At 45.5% G+C, this 18,754-nt stretch overlaps 1 protein-coding gene across 1 annotated transcript in view; it reads left to right on the forward strand.

The window, feature by feature from the left end:
* The window catches only part of PAPPA2 (pappalysin 2), a 208,223-nt gene that overhangs the window by 77,022 nt on the left and 112,447 nt on the right, over positions 1 to 18,754 (forward strand). The window contains exons 3-5 of the mRNA XM_066361598.1: positions 1,002 to 1,147; positions 15,835 to 16,128; positions 18,449 to 18,641. Of these exons, the coding sequence (XP_066217695.1) occupies positions 1,002 to 1,147; positions 15,835 to 16,128; positions 18,449 to 18,641 (633 nt within the window). The remainder of the gene's footprint in view (positions 1 to 1,001; positions 1,148 to 15,834; positions 16,129 to 18,448; positions 18,642 to 18,754) is intronic.

The raw sequence follows: 18,754 nt of genomic DNA on the forward strand, positions 1-18,754 counted from the left end.
GGGTACTGTCTGTCCAGTTGAAGCTGTCATCAGAACATTCCTGTCTTTGGAGTGGCAGACCATGGCCCTATGGGAAGCATCCACTGAGTTCTAGAGGCCACTGAGCTCTGGTTTAGTTGTTCCTTCTTAGCATAGCTCTTCAGTGAGAACAGCAGGCTTTGTTTGCTCATAGGAAAGTTTTCATTTCACCAATGCCAGTTCTCATTTCACAGATGTCTTTGACTATATATGAGCTTATAAAGAGATGAAATGGTTGTTTCTTTTTTTTTTTTAATGGGCCACAGGGTGTGTGTTTTTAATAGACTGTTCACTTTGTACAGAGGTGTAAACATGATATTGCCTAGAGCTTTGAAGGCCACCAATAAAGATACTTAGTATCATACGGTAGTTTAAGGTAGGGGGGACATTTCTATGGATTAAAGGACTAAAAAAATAAAGAGGGAAAAATACATAAAATATTAATATTCTTTGCAGTAGCTTTCGGATATTCTCTTCTATCACTCACCCCCACACACACACCCACACCTCTTTTATCTTCTTTCTAGCCACTGTGTCCCTTTTAGAAAGTCATGTCTGGAAACAAGCACATACTGAAATAAAGATTCAGGTGGTCTGACCATAATAATGAGCAGGAGTATGGTAGAAAGCACCAGGGAAGAGAGCTGGAGAGCCTTTTCAGCGTGGCCGGTGGACAATTCTCAGGGCAAAGAGTTAGGAGTCTCACTGGGTTTATCCTGCAGAAATAATCCAGGTGTAGCATGGGGATTTGAAAACGCTCTCAAATACTGAGTATTCCTATAAATATTATAGTGCTAACAAGGTAGGGTATTATTGACCTTGGTGTAAATATCTCACATGTGTATTAGCACCTCTTTGGGGGTCTTCTGCCTCTCTGTCCCCTACATGGCAATGCCGGGAAGGTCAGCATCTGAGCAGAGTGGTCCTCTGTCCTCAGTGCACTGACCCCGTGGTATGACGCTGTCCCTTGTCACCCTCCCCAGGGCCTACATGAGCGTGAAGGAGCTGAAGGAGGCACTGCAGCTCAACAGCACACACTTCCTCAACGTCTACTTCGCCAGCTCAGTGAGGGAAGACCTTGCAGGTGCGGCCACCTGGCCATGGGACAAGGAAGCCATCAGTCACCTGGGTAAGTGAAGCGGAGACCAACCGCGGTCGAAAAAAAGGAGGAGGCCCAAGGAGAATTTGTGAAAGTGAGTTTGGGGTAAAAAACAAAGAGAAAAACATACATTTGCTCAGTGAATTAGTTGCTCTCGGCTGAGAACGGCTTATGGGAGAATCTGTCAACATGTTTTAATGCAGACACAAAAGAGGTCTTGGAGCACACAGTGGGGGACGTTCAGGGGGTTCTGGACCAAGTCTGTAGTCTAGGTGCAAGTAAATGGGTGACAGGGAATGAGGTCCACTTTATGTCCAGTGGCATCAGACATTAAATTGAAAGGATGAAGACAGAAGGAAGTAATAAAAATAAGGGAAAAAATAAGTAAAATAGAAAGTAAATGTTAATTAAAAAAAAATCAACAGAGCCAAAAGATTTTTGGGGAGGTAGGGACAAAGGAATGATAAAGCCTTAGAAAGATTGATCAAGGAAAAAAACACCTCTCTCCCTCTCTGTCTCCCTCTCCCTCTCCATTTCCCTCCTGAAGCCATGGCTTGATTGACTCATGTGTGTTGGCCCTAGGCACTGAGGGTGGCTCCATGGCCTGCCTCAGGTGCTAAAATAGCTCAGTTGCCAAGCAATAGAGCAATGGCCCCAGATGGGCAGAGCATCGCCCCCTAGTGGACATGCCAGGCGGATCTCAGTCAGGGCACATGCAAGAGTCTGTCTCTCTGCCTCTCCGCCTCTCACTTAATAAAAAGAAGAAGAAAAAAAAACCCACCACCATGAGCAAGAAGAAATATATTACTACTATAAGGAATAACGGAGGTAATAATCTTACATGCACTACTGACATTAACAGGCCGTCAGTATTTTCCACAAATGGTATTGAAGTACTTGGGCATCTGCAGGCACAAAAAAATAAATCCCAATGTGAATCTCACACCTTGTACAAAAATTAGCTCAAAATAAAGCATAGATTTAAGTATAAATAAAAAAATCTATAAAATGTTAAAAAGAACCAGAAAAAAATCTTTGGGGCCAGTCTGCATGAAAAGTGAATGGATATATACAGTGTGTCTGTAAAGTCATGGTGCGCTTTAGATGGTCACAGGAAAGCAGCAAAAGACAATGGAAATGTGGAATCTGCACCAAATAAAAGGAAAACTCTCCCAGTTTCATACCTATTCAGTACAGTTCAATGTGGGCTCACACACAGATTTTTTAGGGCTCCTTAGGTAGCTATCCCGTATAGCCTCTACAGACTTGTCACTGACTGATGGCCTACCAGAACGGGGTTTGTCCACCAAACTGCCAGTTTCCTTCAACTGCTTATCCCACCGAGTAATATTATTCCTATGTGGTGGTGCTTCATTATAAATGCGCCGATATTCCCGTTGCACTTTGGTCACAGATTCAAATTTAGCGAGTCACAGAACACACTGAACTCTCCTCTGTACCATCCACATCTCAACTGACATGGCCGTGGGCTGCTCCGCTGTATACACAGTGTTACATCATCATCTGCGCATGTGCACATGCTGCCACATCATCCTACAGAAACTAGGAGGGTTTTCCTTTTATTTGGTGCAGATTTCACATTTGTATTATCTTTGTTACTTTCCTGTGACCAGTCAAAAGTGCACCATGACTTTATGGACACACTGTATAACACCAGATGAGTACCCATATAAATAATAACTGATAAATTGTGCTTCATCAAAATTTAAGACTTTGTCTGAGAAAAACTGTTAAGACAAATAAAGAAACACTGTACTTGGTAGAAATATTTGCAAACTGTACATCTCTCAAAGGTTTTGTATCTAGAATATATAAAGAACTCTCCAAACTCAACAGTAAAACAAGCATTACAGTTAGAAAATAGACAACGACATGAACAAACATTTCACCAAAGAGGATCTACAGACGGGACACAAGCACATGAGCAGATGTCTAATATCTTAAGCCCTTAGGGAAATTCAAATGAAAACCACATGAGATATAACCACACACTTTTTAGAATAGCTGAAATTAAAAAAGAAATACATGGGATGTAGGGTGCAGCACAAAGAACATAGTCCTTAATACTGTAATAAATTTGCACGCTGACAGGTGGTGACTAGACTTACCATGGCGATCACATTGTAAGGTACATACATGTCATATTACTATATTGCACAGCTGAAACTAATACGTTGTATGCTAACTACACTTGAATAATTAAAAAAAAAAGTAATGACAAGGCTAATGCCGATAAGGATGCAGGGAAATCAGATTTCTTATACATTGCTGGGGGGAGCGTAAGATGGCACGCTCTGCGGAGTACTTTGGAAGGTTCTTGTAAAACTAAACATACACCTCCCATATGATCCAGACCTTGGACTCCTGGATGTTGAGCATAGAAAAACAAAAACATATGCATTCAAGAACTTTTTCATCAATCTTCACAGCAGCTTTCTCTGTAATAGCTTCAGACTGGAAATGACAAGAATGCTTTCAGGACTAAACACCTATAATAAACCAACCATAGTAATTCTGTGGTACAGCAGAATACTACTCAGCCATAAAAAGGAACAAAGTATTAATGCATGGAGTGACTCAGGTGAATCTCAAGGGTATTATGCTGAGTGGGGAAAAAAATCCCAAAAGTTACATGCTGTATGATTCCATTTAGGTAGTATTTTCAAAATGTTGCAATTAGAGAGACAGAGTACAAGCTCGTGCTTGCCAGGGGTTAGGAGTGGGCTAGAGGTGGGGGGGAGGGGTAAGAGTGTGGGTGTGGCAAACAGGAGAGCAGGTGGGAGATATTAATGGTGATGGGACAGTTCAGTGTCTTGACTGTGGTGTTGGTTCCACAAAAGTACCCCTGCGATACAATTGCCGAGGGATATGCACACACACACGAATGCATGCAAGAGCTTGTGAAATCCATATACGGTTCGTGACCTTCATGCAGAAGCAGAGTACTTGGCATGTAGCAGGTGCTCTGTGAATGCTCACTGAATGAAGGGATGAATGATTAAATGAATGAACTTATTAAACTTAAATGGTTTCCAGAATTACCTCATGCATTATTGACCCATCACAAATTGCAAAAGAAGCTGGAGCTACTTTTATTTCTCTCTTAAATATTTTAAGAACAGCTAGCCATGTTTCCCTACAACATTGTATATAAGTGATTTTCAGAAGTTGACTGAGCAAGTGAGAGATTTGACTCGATGTGATGGAAGTTTGTATTTATTTCTTCTTGTTCAATCAGAACTGTGATTGAATAAAGGGACTGTATTGACCAAGTGTAGAGTAGTAGAGGTAATTGGCATAACATGATAGGGGAAGATGCTTTAGATTTTCTTAATAGAGTTTTTTCAAGATTTAAGGTCATCTGTTTGTGTCAACATATAAGACTCCTGCATTTCGAGATCACCTGAGTGACCTAGCAAATAAGTACATTAGCCTGAATGCTTGAAGAATGTATTTCTGATGACCAGTGGCTTCAGTGACTATCCGAAAAGACCCAGGTAATTTGTGGTCCTGCTTTCCGTTAATGCCATTTCTGTCTTTTAGCATAATTTTGTACTTTTAATGCTGTGGTAAGGCAGGGAAGAACTTTTTATAATTGGGTGAATACATGAGATCCCCTTGAATGCTAATGTTTAGTGGTTTGAGTATCGTTAGCCTTAGTACCCAGCACTTAAATTGAAAAAATATATATCTCCAAAGGCAGATGATTAAGTGATAAACAAGTTCTTTTATAAGCTTTTAATCCCAGGCTTATGATGAATTTTTAAAAATTCATTCATTCATTCAAAACTCATGGAATCTATTTTGTGGTCATACCAGGGATAGGATAATTAGGGAATTCACCCTACAGGTTTGCACAGCATCACTGGGAGACAGACAAGTAAATGTATCCTATGGAACAATGTGATGATACCACACATGAGCTCAGGCAGGAGCAGGAGAGAAAGGGCTACATTGTGCCGAAAGCATGTGAGAAGGGTTCCCAGAGGGGCTGGGGCTTGAGAGGGAGTTGAAAGAGCCTTGCTTGGCAGACAGTGAGAGGGCATTCCAGACTGAACAGGCTGATAGGTGCCAAGGTTCGGGCTGTTAGAAACCTGGACATACTTAGGAGTGGAATGTACTTGGCTGGAAGAGTGCTCTTCAACTTTATTTTTGCTCTTTCATACCCCTTAGAAGGCTTTGGAAAGTCTTTGTACCCTCATGCAGTCTAAGAGTACCACCCAAAAATCCAATCATAAGTTTAAACAGTAGCAAATAATCTAAGTTCCGGTATACTATGTATTTTCAATTACTGGCATTTTAAGGTAAACTTTAAATCTGCCTTTCTAAATGTACCCTTGGAAACATAACAAATTGATAAGCACTATTATTCATTAAAAAAAAATTGTGGCCATGTTTGTGGGTTTTTTTTAAACATTGAGAAATGATTCCCTGGTCCTTTTTCTCTTTGAATTTGTGTTTTTGTTTCATTTCCCCTATAGACCTTTATACTAATGCAGCATATACACACTTGTTTGGTTTTTTTCAGGCTTCGGTCACCAATTTCTCTGCTAAAAACATATTTTTAATAAAACAGATTCTTTGTAATAAAATTTTAAACTAAACTTTACATTTTGATACAATTGTATATTTTTAAAAAACAAGTGGTCGTAGAAATAACACAAAGACATTCCCCATACCTTTGCCTATTTTCCTCCGATGGTAACATCTAACAAAACTGTAGTACAACAACACAAATCGGACATTAACTTCGATACTGATGATAAGATTTAAATTGTTGACAATTTCTTCTCCATGGAGTTATCATTTGAAATGATTACTTGTCCAAAAATGATAAAATGGACATGTAAAGATGTTGATTAATGGCTCATAAACAATGGGAAGTGCATATTTGAGTGACGTGAGCAGGGCTTTTCTTTCCCAAATTAGTTCTTGGGTCTGTGGCTGAATAGTAATTATGGCTGTAATGAGACAGCCATAATACTGCTTTTTAAAAATTTAGAAGCTCTAAGTACTGAGAAACTTTGTTCACATGCATAAATAAAGGGGGAATAAAAGTTCTCTTCGACAGACTGAGTGGATAGGGGTGCCAAGGTAGACAATACGAGGGAAGGAGGAAAGAATGGGGCTATGTTGTGTTCTATAAGTCTGACTCTGAAGGGAATTCCAGAAGGAGGAGGGAGGAGCAGGACTGAGGGGGTAGACCAGCCACCAACGAGGGAAAGGTCTGAGAAAGTTCCCGGTGGCCCGCAAGTCTACGGGCTGCCGAGAGGAGGTCAGCGCAAGGGCAGGCTAGAGAAGGGGCTCTGTCACTCTCTGGCACAAGAGTGAGACACTTCAGAGCATCCTGGGCTAGCCACCTTTCTGAGTCGTTCTAGAAAATGTCTGTCCTGCCAAAGAACATGCAGGCGTCCCGATCAGATCACAGTCCCCATGACCCCATGTGCATGGAACCCAAGAACCATGTGGGAGGGAACCTGAGCCCGGCTTGTAATGGGGGTTTAAACATGTAGGATCTTCGAATGAGTCCTAATGATGTGACCCTTGTAGGAAAAATAAAGTTACTGAACAATAGAGTAGAATGTGGCTTCACACAGGAACAAAAGGCTCTTGAACAAGTCACCAATCTGGGCCTTAGTTTCCCCGTATACAAAATGGGGGTCATAAGCATGAGAAGTAGTACCTGGTGCAAAGTAGGATCTCAAAAATAACTAGCTTCATGAGTAGCAGCAGCAATCACATCGGTGGTGTAGAGGCTCCGATAGTGTGTGTCTGGTTGAGCTTCCTGGAGTTGGCCCAGTCTCCCATCTCACTTCTACCCTGGAGGCTTTTAGTGCCCTGGAAGGGTGTCGGCTCCTTTCTAAAAGAAGAAAAAGAATATGTGTGTGTTTAGGGGTCCAACGGCTTGCAGTGGTAGAGCTGCTTCTGAGAAGCAAAGGGAGCCTTCTTATAAGTCAGAGAAGGAAAGGAATGACGGTTGGCAGTTTGGGGGGCTGGCTGCTGCTGCTGCGCACGGTCTGTGTATGTCACAGAGCCCAGTGGACTGGAGGCGAGCAGCTGTCTTGGGGTGACGCGTGTAGATAGCTGCCTGGGGAAGGCGTGGTGTCGGCTGTGTGGGCGTTGGGGCAAGGCGGAGGCAGCGGCATTGAGCTCAGAGGTGGACACCTCTCCATCACACCTACAGAGCTTCTGTAGGGGTCTCCCAGGGTGAACCTCGGCTTCCTCCTAACCAAACGGCAGACATTGAGGTTAGGGTGTTGCCGTCAGGTATGCCACGTGCATGCACAGTGTGGGTGCAGCCTTCTCGGGTTGAGGCAGCCACGGACTTGCCAGGTGAGAAGTCTTTAGGGGTCTCAGCCAGGATGCTCTGGTGAGTACAAGTGCCCATAGCAGAGTGTGGAGGCAGAGGCGTCTACAGGAGGCAAAAGGGAGCTCCGCTGCAGCTGGTCAGTAAATGACTGGGTCACAGCCAGGGAGATACTGCCCCTATCCTCTGGTCTTCTCTTACTGGTGCCCAGCCAGAGCGGTTCTTCCCAGAGATGAGGAAGCAACAAGATATGTACAATGGAATGCACCATGTAAATACGAGGAATTCTAGAAGGAATTCTAGAATTATTAATGAGACGGGCTCTGTGACATGAACCAGAGGTGGACAGTGTCCCGGAATTACCCACTGGCTGCTATTGTCGACTATTTCATTGTCCCAGGAAGGCATTCAGCAAATGGGGTTATTCTGCTTGCTTTGGGGTTTCAAACTTGAGTGAGTACTCTTGGATATTGAAAATTTTAGACAAAAATTACCCTAGGATCTGAACTTCAGGCCCTGATAGCAGGGTGCCCCAAAGGTAGGTTCATGCATTTATAAGGAGGGAGAGTAAATAATAACCTTTATGTGTGATTATTTACCTACAAATAACTTATCTCTTTAAACATATCCTAGTAATCATTAACTCCTTGGTGCCCAGAATACTGCCTGACATAGAATAGATGCTCAATAAATGCTAATTTAATAAATGAATTATAGTAAATATTTCTAACACATATTCTTTAGCGCCTAAAATTCTGGCATGTCGTGGTGTGTATGTGTGTGTTTAGAGCACTGCCCTCATTCAGAAGCAGGGAAAGAATGACATCCTAAGTCTTCAGTGCCCCAGGGCTAACACCTTCAGTTTTATCAGTCATTACTTTTTCTCCCATGAGGTGGGAGCAGGTGGGCAGCCTGGAGTACTTGACAGTTGGGAGTAGGAAAGGCTGAAAGGGTATTGAAGGAGATCCCCTCCGCTCCCCCCACCCCCAAAATGACACCAGACTCTGCAAAATCTTCACCCTCTACACATTCTTGTCTTGGTTTAGGCTTTCCCAGAATATGGACTCCCTTCCAATGAGACCACAGGCTATAAAACTAAGATTTGGAGATGAATGGCTTCTAGGTTGGTTCTGTTAAAAATGTGCTTTTCTTTTTTAGCTCCTGTGATTTTTTAAAACTTCCTTCATTTCTTTCTCTCCCTTTGTGTAGCAGCCCACCTCTGTCACTTTTTCTGCTCCCTCCTTGGACCCCCAGGCACACTTGGATAGTTTTGTCCCTTCACTGTGACAAGTCTGTTTGGAGGAGCATTTTTTTTTTAGCCTGTACCTGGAAGTAATTATGAAAGGCACCTGCAGATCGGCCCTCAACCTCTGTGTTTTATGGGCATATAATATTCAGCCCTAAAAGTTTTACAGGACTATTTTAAAGTCATTTCCATTTGTGTCCTCTTCTCAAACTGCCTGAGGGTATTTTTCTTTTTTTTTTTTTAAATGGAAGTGGCTTTGGGAATCATTCTCTTTGCCACGTGCTGCTCAGGCGGTCTTGTGCTAAAGACACGCCAGTTGGAAGCGGAGAGAAGACAGCATCACTGGGGGCTTGGCTGTCTGCTGTGTAGATTTGATCTTTTAATCAGCAACTTCTCCTCTCTTCTCTTCTCCCTACATCATTCCCAAGACCACACAATAGCCCTGTCTCTCTCTGTTAGCTTGTCCTTGATAATCAAGGCTGAGAGGTCTTCTAAGAAGGCAGCTGGGCCTACCGGCAGTCCATGACGCAACAGCTGTGCCACAGATGGCCGCCAGTTGCTAAATGCTGGAAGCCCCATTCTTCCTGTGTCCTATGTACATTAGTGGTACTTGCAGGTATTGAGTTCAAGTTCCAGCATATACATACATTCAGGTATGCAAGAAATGCAACTCTTACTTATTCCTCTATAATTAAACTTCATTCCTATTTTGAGCCCCTGTGTTGCTGGGAGGTAGAAATTTCCCCTGAGTCAGCTGAGCTTGATTTGCCTGGAGCTGTACCTTTTGGAAAGACAGCTTATCAATGTCAAGGCTGGAGGGGAAAAGGCCAGTTTGTCCTTAGTTATCAGGTGATGCTGGGTACCTGAGTTAACCCTTGTTCCCATCACAGGGTCCCACCTTCAGGCTGTCTCTGGGAGTCTCTCTGTCACCCTTCTGTCTCAGCTTCACTGAGCAGTTACCCAGGCCACTTAGCCAGGAATCCATCACCAGAATGAGGCAAGATCCCCCCGCCATCAGATCACACGCCCCGTTAGGAATCTATCCCTTTACTGGGGTCTCGTCAGGTACAGCGCTGTCCACTTTACCTGGACTCCACCCTTCGTACATTCCCATTATTGTCCTTTGATCTCTTCTCTCTTCCTCCAGCCTGGGAGAACCGTGTCTAGGCTAAGAAGTAGTGGTGACGTTGGTAACTGGAGGTAAGGCTCCCTACTCTCTGTGCATCCCCATGCTGGCTGCGCCATGGAGGCTGCTCAGGGCCCTAATGGCATAGGCTTCGGAAACCCCACAGCCAGAAAAGGACTGCTATTCCCTCCCTTCCACTCTGTGTCTCCGGGTGAGGTAATGTGCGAGGGCAGGAGAGCCTGGCCCCCTGAATTGGCCGGGGAATAAGGGGAGGGAAGCAAGGAGCCACTGGGTAAAATGTTAGTATCTCCAAGTTCTCGGCCCTCCATTCATACGGTTGCTTCTTAGTTTCCCCAGTGTAGATACTTCTGGTCTTGTCATTGGTCTGTGGGCAGCCTTGCCGGACAGGGGCTGCTGGGGACATGGAAGAAGGTAGAGGCAGTCTGATAGGGTCGCAGAGTGAAGGGTGAAGGGCCAAGGTGTGGTGGAAACCATACATTGGCGTGTCTTCCGGCTTTCTGTTTCAGTGTAGCAGATGGGAGCGGAGAACACAAGGAGAAGGATTCAGTTATAAGGGAGGAAATCCCATACCCCATTCTAACACCATATTTTATCCCTCATCTAGTTTTAACCCTCCAAGATGGGGAGAAACAAAAGTGAACCATGGTTTTGAATATCAGACATGATCATTCTGGCTTCTATAAGCAGAGGAGTGGGCAGGAAAGGATGGTTGGCACTACAGGATAGAAGTGTCCCATGTACAGCTAACCCACCAGCGAGGTCGATGAAGGATTAAGCTAACAGTCCCAAGCCCATAGTGTCACTTTTCTTCCTGCTATCACTCATTTCAGGCTACTGCAAATCATTTTTGCACGCCAGTATGTCGTCTATGAAGAGAATGGGTGCTGTCTATTTTCGACTCTGTCCAAGCCTTGTCTGTCTTGTGGGTGCCGTGAGTCTCAGGATCAGAACGACGTGGAAACCAAGTGTGAGCAGCATAGGGGCCAGTCAGAGCTCCTCATGCGAGGGCATTTGTCTGCTCTGCCCAACGTTGCCCTGGAAGCTCCGCCCCGTTGGTGGTCACGCTCCAGCTTTCATTCTCTTGATGGATGGAGGTGGTCAGGAGGGAGCCGACAAGGGCGGGGCAAATGAGCCTGTGTGGCCAGGCTGCATTAGATAATTATAGTAGTAATATTGACAAGTGAGCTCACACACATCTTGAGGCACTTTGTTCTAGAAAATAAGCTAAATGCTGATTTGTCTGCATTACTACTTCAGTCTTCCTAACAACCCTTTGAGATGGAAACTCTTGTTATTACCATCGAGCAGGTCTGGAAATAGCCTTGAGAGCGTTCAAGGACTATTCCCAAGGGTGAGGACTGATGCATTTCCACTGAGTGTCCACAGCCAGAGAAGGAGCCCTAGTCACTGCAAAGCCCACCCTGTGTGAGAGAGGCTCCTGGGCAGCGGTGTACGGACCCCTGGTCACCCTCAGAGCCTGACCTGTCTTGCCACTAAGGAGGTTGGAAGAACGTGTGGGGCACCGGTCCCAGCGTCAGGCGATGATGCTGGTCGGTTTGAATATTAACATAAACCAGTACTGGGAAGTAGCAATTGTGCTGCCATTTCTCTATTCCTGTCCTGTTGCTTTTGGGAAAGGATGGCACATTTCCCTGAAAGTGTGGGCATTGGCAGGCCCTGAGACTCTCCCTGGTCTGGCCCAGATGGTAGAGAGGGTGGGAGGGGTTGCCTTTCTGGAGGCTTGGCTTTTGTTTACTATTTATCATGTCCTGTCCCTTCTTAATGAAAAGGAGTTCTTGCATTCCTCCTTAGATTTTGGGCAACAAGTCTTTATGCCTCATTCAGGATTTGGCGTGTAATGCGTGTGCATGTGTGTTGCGTGTGTATGTGGGTGCATATATTATTTTTATCAAAACGTGAAAGATCCTTTATAAACTAAGCCGTGAAATAACGTCTTCCTTCTCTCACCCACATGGGTGTGTGTGTGTCTGTGTCTGTGAATGATTAGGACCCACTCCTCTGATAATTTAGCAGGTTTGGCTCAGGTGGGATAGGGAGGAGAGCAGTGTGGGACCCTGTGCGTGGGAGAGAGGGAGGAGAGGACGAAGGGGCAGAAGGCCACGAGGATGACCAGGCAGTGACTCTGGACCACGGCAAGGTCCACGGCTGCTCCGTGAGCGGGATGTCTGTGGCCTCTCTCTTCCAGTGTTTTCCCTTCCCTCAGGCTACGGAGTGATGGAAATCTTGGAACACGAATTACGAGGCCGAGGTGGTGACAGTCCATGATAACAAATTTCTTCACGTGGTATTTATGGCTGTCTCACTCAGTCCTGCCTGTTCGCTCTTAGCGGCCTGGGTGAGAACAGGAAGGGAGCGCAGGGATGAGCCTGGCCAGCCCCCTTCGCTCTCCAGATGGAGAGACGGGAGAAGGTTAAAGGGCACAGACACGCTCCTACCGCCGCTTGGCGTCAGAGCCGCGTTCCAGCTCCTTCCGTTCAGTCCAGTGGGACTCCACAGCCTTGGCTCCAAGGGGCAGGATGCCTGTAAGGGGTCCAGAACCTCGGGAGCCTCCCACACGTGTATTGGTGTACACAGCTCTTGCTCCTAAATTAGAATGTGCAGCCTTCTCTTTAACACACATATGGTAACTGAGCATGCTGACGACTTGAGGGAAGACATCCCATCTCTCTGAAATCAAAAATACGACTGTCAGTAAGTGTGTTAAAAGGCTTATGTTTTTTATTAAAATGTGAGCGCTGTCTGATCCCATCTATAGTCTTCTGTTTGGGGAATATGCATCAGGAGCGCCATGCAGGCCAGTTGTCATCGAGGTGGGGATTGTTTACTGGAGGTGTTGAGGACGTGCACTTTTTTATGCTTCCTCCCTCACTTACAAATAAGCTGGTTTATCGAAAGGTCACTATAGATCTGTTGAAGAATATTCTTAGATTTGGAAATATCTCACTTGGAGTTGAGGCAGAGACTTCTAGAGGTTGATGAGATGCCCACTATTGTAATGACCACCCTACTCCCTAATGTCCTCCTCGAGTCCCCAGGGCCACACTCCCGGTCATCCCTCCTTCCCGGATACATGCTACTGTTGCCATCCTGATGCTGCAGTCTTCCTCTTGTGCAGCCATAGCTCCTTTCTCCTACAGCTGGAGCAGCTCCCCGGAGGCCTGGGCCTGGGCTGACCCTACAGTGAGGGGATGCTTAATGTTTACTCGGAGGTAGGACGTAAAGGTAGGGCATGACTATTGATTAGGTGCGCTCATGTCGGTGGTAGTGTGTCATGAATTGTGCTCCAAGGAATCCAGTATTCCAGCGATGTTCAAAGGTATTCTACTCCTAACAGGCTCTGTGTTGACATTAGTTTGGGAAGCAAAGGTTAAGCAACATTGATGCAGGACTTTTCAGGTGAGTTTAACATGGTGCTCATGTCAATGTGAATCTTCCAGAGGAAGAGATGACATGTTGCATTTTTCTCAAGCATATTTCACTACTGATGACCACCCCTGTTTTTTTGTTTTTTTTTTTAAAGTACCACCTATGACCAGACGTTAAGAACTCAATTTGGGAAAAACTACCACCTGTGGACACTTAGACCTTATAGGTGAATGGTAGCCTTTCAAAGTCCTAGTCTTGGAAGACTGCTTTTTGTTGTTGTTGTTGTTGTTGTTTTGCTTTTGCCTTTTCTTTGTGTTTTTTTAATCCAAAGCTTATTTAGAGGAGGGGTGGGTGGAGGGAGAGAAAGAGACAGGAAAGAAATTAAGTGTATGTAAAGAGAGAGAGCACTTAGAACAGAACACCAGTGTCTTAGCACATCTGCACTGACGTGAAGGTCCATGTTACCGCTGGAGAACAGAGAAGAGCATGATGTTGTGTGGACTTTGATGATGGTGACTGCTGCCCTTGGACCCGCAAACACCAAGGGGGAGGCATCTTGAAAAGTGGAAATGCCCCATTTCACAGGGTTCATTCAAATATTGGGCACCCTAGGCGTTACTGAAATAGTGAATAAATCTTTCTTCAAATTACTTTGTGTTGACATAATGATGTACCCATGAAAGAAATATATAGCAAATAATTATATGAAAGGAAAAAAATATCACGTTGGAGAGTTAGAATTTCTACCAGAAGTGATAAAAACACAAGGAAACACGAGGGAGCAGAGGTCTGGCTCTGTTTTAGATGTGAAAGTGGACAGTGTATCTCAGGATGGGTTTTGGGCATGGACGGTTAGTGTCAGCGAGTCTGAGTCCCCGGGGAGAAAGGAGAACATGGGCTTAGAAACTGCTCTTTGCTGTATGGTCGTTACTCAAAGGCAGAGTGAATTGCCTGTGTATTGTATGTAGCACAACCAGTGGGAGTTGTGTCCTGGGATTCTGCACTGCCCATAAAACCATGTGTATAGTTGTCTAAAGGGCATCTTAGAGAATTCAGGAATGAGACTTGGTCCCTGGGAATGTAATCTGGCAAAAAGAAAAGAGGTCCTGTTCTTCTGGAGGGCTCACGACACTCAGCGGACTGTTGAGCTAGAGAAGGCTCAGGTGGGGGTAAATGAAGCAAGTCCTGGGAACTGGGAGCAGACCTGGGCCAGAAGGGCAGGGGCAGCCTGGAAATAGTCAAGAAGGACTGGGCCCCAGATGGTTGGTGCAGAGCTGTTGACATTTCCTGTTTCAGGTTCTGGAGATAAGGGTTGGCCTCTTCTTGACAAGTTTTGGAGCTGAATTAGGAAAGTCAAGTGCTTTCAACCCTGGGGGGGGGGGAGTTGGGGGGAGGGGGGGGGAGAAACAAGGATGGGGAAGCTATAAGTTGGGGCACTCCATGGTCTTTAGACTTTTCTTTTGCGAGGTTGCAGTGAGCCCACAAGGTCTTTCATCTAAACCCAGGTTGAATGCAATGAACTCTGAAACCTTCCTCTGTGCTCTCAGGGAGATTTGGGGGGAGTGAGGGTAGGGCATAGTCCTGTAGTGCCTTTAACATCCTGAATTTTTTAATAGTTCATTTGGATTTGCCTCTTGTCTCTGTGATGGTTAGCTCCTTGAGAGAAGGGGCCATGACATCAGAAGCAGCACACATGACTGTCACTGACCCAACACCTACATGGTACCAAACACTAAACCAAAAACAAGAAACCGGTGTTGCCATCTCCACTTTACATCTCAGAAAACTGAGGTTCTGGAAGGTCAGATAGCTATTCACATCCTCCGAGCCGGGACGGGGAGGGGCCAGGAGTCAGACTCAGAACCCCCTGCCTCCAATCCCATGTGCTTCCTCCTAGACCAGTGGCTCTCACCCTGGGAACTTGTAAAACAGTGGTCCCCAACCCCCGGGCCACAGACTGGTAGTGGTCCGTGGGCCATTTGGTACCGGTCCGCAGAGAAAGAATAAATAACTTACATTATTTCCGTTTTATTTATATTTAAGTCTGAACGATGTTTTATTTTTAAAAAATGACCAGATTCCCTCTGTTACATCCATCTAAGACTCACTCTTGATGCTTGTCTTGGTCACGTGATACATTTATCCGTCCCACCCTAAAGGCCGGTCCATGAAAATATTTTCTGACATTAAACTGGTCCGTGGCCCAAAAAAGGTTGGGGACCACTGTTGTAAAAGATTCTAAGGTGTGTATGTACCCCATCCTCAAACATTTTGATCTGTTTCACCTGGGCTCTCATTTGGACACCTGTGTATTTTAACTTGTCGAAGTGCTTTTAATGTGCAGGCAGGACTGATAGTGCTGGTTCTTTGTCCTGTCATCTTGTGTTTATTGTTATCCCTGGCACAGGGGTCAATACATGCTTACTGATTAGCTCAGAGGGTGTTTGTGACCAGAGGGGCAGAGCAGGAACTGATAGAACTAAAAGTTACAAAATGTCCCCTTAGAGGCTGAAAGTGGACAGTTGATGTTTATTAGAAGACATAATTAAGGATCAGAGGGCTGCTATTTCTTACATGCTTAGAGATGGTTTCCCAACCTTCTGTTGCAGGTGGCGTTGTCCTCAACCCAGTCTATTATGGAATGCCTGGTCATACCAACATCATGATCCATGAGGTAGGCCATGTCCTGGGGCTCTACCATGTCTTCAAAGGGGTCAGTGAAAGAGAATCCTGTGATGACCCCTGTCGGGAGACAGTGCCTTCCATGGAGACAGGAGACCTCTGTGCTGACACTGCCCCCGCTCCCAAGAGTAAGCTGTGCCAGGACCCAGAGCCTACCAATGACACCTGTGGCTTCACCCACTTTCCAGGGACTCCATTCAACAACTACATGAGCTACACAGGTATCACAATAGCCTTGATTTGCTTGTTTTCTGTTAAGATTACTTGGGGGCTGGGAGGGAGAAGGGGGAGGAGGTGGAGAGGATTATCGCATGATCATTCATGCCAGAGGGTTGAAGTGTATTTATCACGGCATATTCTTGTCCTCATGTCTTTGAAGAACTTAAAGAAATACTGAAATAGTAAGGGGTCCCATTGACTAGGTTCTTCTTCACTAGCGATGAAAAGAAAAACATTCCTACATTAGATATTTGAAAAAAGGGGCAAAACCAAAAGCTTCCTTGAGACCCCTCTGACCTTGACCATGTGGCCGTCCTTGTTCTTGTCCAATTCTTAGGCATTCACTCTGAGAGTCTAATAGCGACGGGAAAAGAGGCTCTTGTACTGTTTTTGAAGTTGGTCAAGAAAATGGCCTTGGTTACGTAATTTTGAGCTCAGTGTTTCTTTTCATCTTATGTTATTTATTTTTCTTTATATTTAGATGATTAAATTTAACAGAGTGATACTGGTCAACTAGAGTACATAGATTTTGGGGCAAACATCTCTACATCATTTAGACTGTCGATTATGTTATATACCAGGGGTCCCCAAACTTTTTACACAGGGGGCCAGTTCTCTGTCCCTCAGACCGTTGGAGGGCCAGACTATAAAAAAAACTATGAACAAATCCCTATGCACACTGCACATATCTTATTTTAAAGTAAAAAAACAAAATGGGAATAAATACAATATTTAAAATAAAGAACAAGTAAATTTAAATCAACAAACTGACCAGTATTTCAATGGGAACTATGCTCCTCTCACTGACCACCAATGAAAGAGGTGCCCCTTCTGGAAGTGTGGCGGGGGCCAGATAAATGGCCTTAGGGGGCCGCATGTGGCCCGCAGGCCGTAGTTTGGGGACCCCTGTTATATACCCATCACCTAAAGTCAAGTCATCCTCCGTCATCTTATATTTGTCCCTCTTTATGACCCTCCCCCTTCTTGCTCCCCCTCCCTCTTTCCCCTTCCCCCTTCCCCTAGTAACCACTGCACTCCTATTTATGTTATTTTAAAGTGTCCGATTTCTCTTCTTCCAACGTGAGCCAGGTGCTGATTCGTAGCTTGCCTCCCCTCCCCTAGATGGCGCCTTTTCATTTAAGAAATGATACTTTCCTGGCCTTCAGAACAACTATATTGTCTGGTCTTGTCCTACATTATGCGTCTTCCTTGTCCCTTGACACCTTCCTCTTTTCTGGCAAAAAGTAAGACTAGTCATGGTCTCCTGGTAACGGACTCAAATTTATCATTTATTCCTAAAATTAAGGATGGATTTGATTTCATGACTGATTCCAGTTCTGAAGGATAGAGATAAGTTTTCTGAAAGGTCCAGGGGCTTGTTTGGTGATAAGTTCTAGAACTACCCCTCCCCCCCCCCCAATAAATGAATAAGTAAATCACCAATAGGACCCTGGTCATGCCTTTGAAGGGAAGAAGGAGTGATGAGCTGGTCCTGTCTGTAACCTGTCAATAAATTCCTATCCAAGTCTTGTTTTGGTGTGTAATCAGGTGTATCAGGTGTTACCTAAGGACCAGCCTCCCTTTTTCTCCCAGTGAGGATACGCTGGCCCTTGCCAGAGCAGAGCAACTGGACAGCGGGTGCAGAGGGCAGAGCTGTCTAAGTCCTACGTTTGAAGAGGGCAGAGGGAACATCTAAGAAACAAGGGGGAGTGTTTAGTGTGCTCTCGTTGGAAATGGACCTGAAGCTACAATAACTCCCTTCCTAACCCTTCCAAAAAATATGAATCTACTAGGGAGATTTGGCCGGCTCTGAAAGTAAGGTGGGGGCCGTAGTTCTAGTCCTGCTGCCTCCTTGACACTTTGGCTCTGTCTTCCCTTGAGCATCTCCACTGACTACTCAGGAACCTTGGCCAAAGACACTGGGCGTGAAGCAGGTGTCTGCAGCTCCACTGGTGTTCCTGAGTCAAAAGACCAAGTGCTGAAACACTGCCATCTTGTGGCTTCCCGAATAAGCAGCTGTGAGCTCAGAGCCACCTTGTACCCCTGGGCTCACCCTGGCCCAGCCCAATGTCAAGGTCATGGCCCGAATTTAGAGACAAGCTGGTGCTATTCCCTGCCTCCTGTTTCCCATGTGCAGCTGAGGTACTTCCAGGAACAGAATACACTTATTCATTCGACAGGTGTTTGTGGAGGCCAACAGGTGTGCAGTGTTGGGTGAGGTGCTAGTGGCTCGGGCGTGAACGAGGAGGAATTTGTCCCCGCTGTGGTGGACTCGGCAGGCTAAAACCTCCATCTCTCCTGTCCCCCTTTTTGTCTCTGCAGATGATAACTGCACTGACAGCTTCACCCCTAACCAAGTGGCTCGAATGCATTGCTACTTGGACCTTGTGTATCAACAGTGGAGTCAAAGCCAGAAGCCCACCCCCATCCCCATCCCACCCATGGTCATTGGGCAGACCAACAAGTCCCTCACCATTCACTGGCTGCCTCCGATCAGTGGAGTTGTGTATGACAGGTGAGTGGGGCCCTGGCCCTGGCTGAGCGGGCGGATCTCAGGTGAGCGGGGCGTTTCTCCTGGGCACAGGGAACAGGAGCTGTGAACATGAGCAGGTGCCAAGGGCTGCCTCC

The sequence above is a fragment of the Saccopteryx leptura genome, chromosome 2 (assembly GCF_036850995.1).
Source record: "Saccopteryx leptura isolate mSacLep1 chromosome 2, mSacLep1_pri_phased_curated, whole genome shotgun sequence".
Lineage (NCBI taxonomy): Eukaryota > Metazoa > Chordata > Mammalia > Chiroptera > Emballonuridae > Saccopteryx > Saccopteryx leptura.